Here is a 5,004-nt window from a genome sequence, read left to right as displayed (position 1 = left end):
TATATAAATTTGTCATTGTTAAAAAAAATATATCATAAACAATTTTTATGTTAAAAGAAATCATGTATAAATGATAAAAAAATTTAGTCATAGTATCATACTAGCAGTAGGAGTAGTAAAAGTAACCGAACTAACAACAAGAGTAATTTATTGAAAGTAACAATATTAAAAACGATAGTAATGAAAATAATAGTAGTAATGATAACAATAGTGACAACATGAATAATGAATGTGCCTCATAATTTACTTGATAAATTTTATCTTAATATTAAAAATATCATTAAAAAATAATTTATAAATGATGAATTAAGGCAAATTAAGCAAGTTAATGTAAATATATTTTTATAAAATAAAATTTAAAAAGGTAATTATAAATAAAAAGACAAAGGGATGATAATCAAATTTTAGTTTATCGCTAATTCTCGTTTGTGACGGGTACTATTCCGTCACAAGCTTACGACGGGACAAATGTGACCATTTTTTGAGAAAATGTGACCATTTTGTAATAGTACCCATTTTCATGTGTGGTTACATTTTATCATAAAGTGGTCATATTTGGTCCGTCGCAAATTGTGACCGTCACAAGAGAGACCTACTCTTAATTTATACTCATAAAAGGCAACATTGTGAAAGATCTCCAATGATTACACTAAAAGGACTCATTGGCAGAAATAAAAAAGATTTCAGCCTACTTGCTTAACCATTGGAAAGACTCTACATAAACTAGCTTAAATTGAGGTAGTAGCTCCATGGACCTAGGGCTAAAATGGTCCTACAAAGAAGAATGTAACCAATAGAAAATAGAGGGTGTGTTAAGAGTGTTAGGTTAAATTTACTAAGAAATTAGCTTAACCATTTAACAAATCAGAATAAATTATTACGCTAAAAAGTTGATGTTGCAAGAAAGGTAAAACAAGAAGAACTCAGCCTTACATATCAGAGACGCTTTCTTATACAGTAGAAGGCAGCTACTCAAGTAGGCAACTCACAAAGATAACGGAATCATCAACGGAAGCAATGAAGAGATCCTTATTGGTAAACAGATGAAATATAAGTCCTTATCGGTAAATTAATATTTTGATAGTTTAGACCCTTGTTATACTATTAACTCTCTCTTTCTCTGCCTTCGATGAAACCAAAGCCCCTCTCTCAGTCTCTCCGTTAAACTCTCACCAAATTCCTCCAACTATTATAATTAGATCTCGTCTCTCTCTGTTAAACCTCATTTCTCATTTCCAAACTTCATAGATTTTATCTTCTTCTCTTCATTATTTCTTCCAATTTCTCTTTCTTTTTTTTATTCACCTCTTCCTCCACATTGGCTCCTAGGTAATCCATTCTCCTCCTTTATTTTTCTGCAATTATTGCTTGTTTAAGTCGTGTTCAATTTAGGGATGATTTTTATGTCTAAAGTTTGGATCTTTATAGGTTTTAATGCTTTACATTATGTTATCTTACTTTGTAACATAGCTCATAGCTGCGCAGATGAATTGTTTTGTATTTTGGTAGGTTTATGTTGTTTACTCAATCATTTGTTTTACTTTTATATTTTCTTTGTGAGGGATATTATTTTAATCAAGGAAGGGTAAACAAATGATTCTTTGTGCATCATGAGTGTGTTTCTGCTATTTGGTGGTTCTTATCTTGGAATTTGAATAGTTTACATTTAAGATATGAACCGTATGGTAAATTTGTATTTTGGTGGGTTTATGTTGTGTTGAAGATTAGTTCTAGCTTTTTCGAGAAAAATGGCAGCTTCCGCAGCTCCTGTGCTACAAATGGCGGCAGCCAAGCCGTGCATTTCATCCCCGCGTCAGCTGTTTGGAGGTGCTGCTTCATTTTTTAGTGCTCAACCAAGACAATCATCATGGTCTAAGCTCGCTAGTGCTTGTCACATATCATCTTCACACCCATTTCAGCACTGTTTCATGTCGTCCTCATCCAAATTCGACAAGGGTGGTATCAAGGCAATGGCAGAATCTAGTGACAAGCCTCTAGCAGGCTTACCCATTGACTTGAGAGGTTAGAATGTCTCTGCATTCTACTTTAAATGCTGTTTATATGTGATATCATGAGTGCATATTAAGCTATAATAGATTAATAATAGGTGTATTTTTGTGATCCACTCACCCGTCAACAAAGTAATTATCTTATGCTGGTCCTTGGGGAATTGGCAGTGTTGTCTTGCTACGTTGGCACCCCAAATGTACTTTTTGACAGGCGGGCTATTGTATAAAAGTTTGACTATCCACCAATGTTTGTCTGACTCTTCCTATACTCAGACATGGGTATAAAACACTCCACCATGTTAGATGCTTTTAAACGTGTCTGAGTCTGAGTAACATTGCTTGCCAGTTTATTTAATAAAGTATAACCAAGTCTACTTGCAGGTAAGAGGGCATTTATTGCTGGGGTGGCTGATGATAATGGATATGGGTGGGCAATTGCAAAATCACTGGCTGCTGCTGGTGCGGAGATTCTTGTTGGAACTTGGGTTCCTGTAAGTAACTCGTCATAACCTTATTGGAGGCTTCTATTATGCATGCTATATTGCTGTTGAGAAAGGCCGGATGTGGATAATCTAGAGATATACGTAACGTTTCTACTCATTTTTCATGACAGGCACTTAACATTTTTGAAACAAGCCTAAGACGTGGAAAGTTTGATGAATCACGAGTGTAAGCGTTCACTCTATGGTCTGACATTTCTCAAGTAATTAATACCTGTATCAGCACAAGTTATTTATTCATTTGGTGTTTCAGGTTGCCTGATGGTTCATTGATGGAGATCACCAAAGTATATCCTCTAGATGCAGTGTTCGACAGTCCTGAGGATGTACCTGAAGATGTAATGATAACTATTTTTGTGGCCTGTTGTATTTTTTTTAAATCCTTCTTATTCATACTGCTTTAATTTCCTACAATGGATTCATTGCAGGTGAAAGCAAACAAGCGTTATGCAGGGTCTAGCAAGTGGACTGTTAAGGTATGACTTTGTGCCATCCTTAATGATCACATATGCTTATATAGATGATCTCACATGTGTCACCAACCCATTAACCCTATAATTAAATGAGGATTACTCGAGGATATAGGTTGTCTCATATAAAATTCTCAAGTTGTTGCGAGGACATTTGCATATTCCGTCTTGCTGAATCCTGTTCGCGCATTTGCAGGAGGTTGCAGAAACAGTGAAAGAAGATTTTGGTAGCATTGACATTCTAGTCCATTCACTTGCCAATGGTCCCGAGGTTGTTATTTGCCAGCTTTAAACATTGAATTTATATAATTGGCTATCTTCCTACTGACTGGAACAATTCTATACATAGGTCACTAAACCCCTTCTAGAGACGTCCCGCTATGGATATCTGGCAGCCATATCAGCTTCAAGTTACTCTTATGTTTCGCTGCTAAAGCACTTCCTTCCGCTGATGAACCCAGGCATGGTTTTGTAAATATAGATTGGTTGCATTATAAAGTTCCCTTTTTTACTTCTTTTCTTTTGTTCAAATTTTAAACTATTCTGCTGCTGCTTGCAGGTGGCGCATCATTGTCTCTCACCTATATCGCCTCTGAGAGGATTATCCCTGGGTATGTTCTTTTTCGGTTACTTATGTTATCCACAACTACAGTTTAGTACTCCCTCCGTCCCGGTCATTTGTTGTCCTTTTCCATTTTGGGGTGTCTCAATCATTTGTTGTCCTTTCTATTTTAGGAATGCATTTGATGAACAATTTGATCATTCACACTCAATTTGGTCCACATGTCATTTAGTAATTGACTATCTCCTATTTTCTTGGTCTTTGTGCCAAAACGAAAGGACAACAAATGACCGGGACAGAGGGAGTATAACCCTAGAACTCATATATATGACACGTCCTACAGGTATGGCGGAGGAATGAGTTCAGCAAAAGCTGCATTAGAGAGTGACACAAAGGTGAATTGCTCAATGATCATAACTCCGTATTTGATATGGTGCATCATCCTTGCAGTTACTAAACACTGACTCTGTGTTCTAGGTGCTGGCATTTGAAGCAGGAAGGAAACACCGTGTTAGAGTGAACACGATATCAGCTGGTATGTATTTCTACAACTGGATTTTGACTTAATAAGAATGAATCTCAACTGATATAATACTTGTTCATCTATTCTTATATTTCAGGCCCACTTAGGAGCCGCGCTGCAAAAGCAATCGGGTTTATCGATATGATGATCGATTATTCAATTGCAAATGCTCCATTGCAAAAGGAGCTTTCAGCAGGTAAGATACTATGGAGTACTATACTACTACATAACTATATTGCTTCGAGTTATGGGCGTTGGTTAACTAAATACTATATGATTGCATGATGAAATAATGTGCAGAGGAAGTAGGGAACGCTGCTGCATTCTTGGCGTCACCCCTGGCGTCTGCGATAACAGGTGCGGTGGTGTATGTGGACAACGGTCTGAATGCAATGGGAGTGGGTGTAGATAGTCCTGTTTTTGACACCCTCAACATTCCAAAAGATCAGCACTAAGTTGGTCAGGATTTTGCATTATGAATTTACGTTCCATCTGAACTTGAGAGTTATTATATAGTTTGTAGACTTGCAATTTTTCAGAGGTGTCTTGGATCAAAATTGTCATTTGTTGCACTCTACTTAAGTAGGCTATATTTAGACTTCTTTTTTTACCGACTTTTAAATATGTAACACCGGCAATTGAGAGACTAATTTTCCGTTGTGATAGCAGCAATTGAAAATTGTGTTCCCATTTGATGTACAAGTTCTTTGCATCCACCATGAAATTGAAGAATCGTCAATATATGTCTTTGCCACTTACATGGACAAACCGAGCTCACTGAACTTGAAACAATTTACAATTGCATCCATCAAATTGAGTCAATATTGGGTCAGGTTAGTCCGGGTCAATTTAGGTTGGGGTATGGTTTGGACAAAGAAGGTTGTTGTCGGTTGTTGGTTTCGGTTCACCCAACTCGTAGGTCCTATTGAGGGTTTTAGGC

General features: G+C 36.7%; 1 protein-coding gene across 1 annotated transcript; it reads left to right on the top strand.

Moving 5' to 3' along the window:
- Positions 1-1,745: 1,745 nt before the first annotated feature.
- On the top strand, positions 1,746-4,803 carry LOC141657882 (enoyl-[acyl-carrier-protein] reductase [NADH] 1, chloroplastic; the record flags this gene model as incomplete). Its single annotated transcript, XM_074465271.1, is given in 12 exon segments — positions 1,746-2,022; positions 2,391-2,500; positions 2,623-2,678; positions 2,763-2,847; positions 2,938-2,985; positions 3,176-3,250; positions 3,329-3,440; positions 3,539-3,590; positions 3,885-3,936; positions 4,019-4,076; positions 4,162-4,260; positions 4,365-4,803. Coding segments are annotated over 12 exon segments (1,176 nt in total). The 3' UTR covers positions 4,520-4,803.
- Positions 4,804-5,004: the final 201 nt, after the last annotated feature.

This window comes from Silene latifolia, chromosome 5, assembly GCF_048544455.1.
Source record: "Silene latifolia isolate original U9 population chromosome 5, ASM4854445v1, whole genome shotgun sequence".
Classification (NCBI taxonomy): domain Eukaryota; kingdom Viridiplantae; phylum Streptophyta; class Magnoliopsida; order Caryophyllales; family Caryophyllaceae; genus Silene; species Silene latifolia.
Note: the sequence above shows the minus strand (reverse complement) of the source record. Positions and strands in the feature narration are given on the sequence as shown.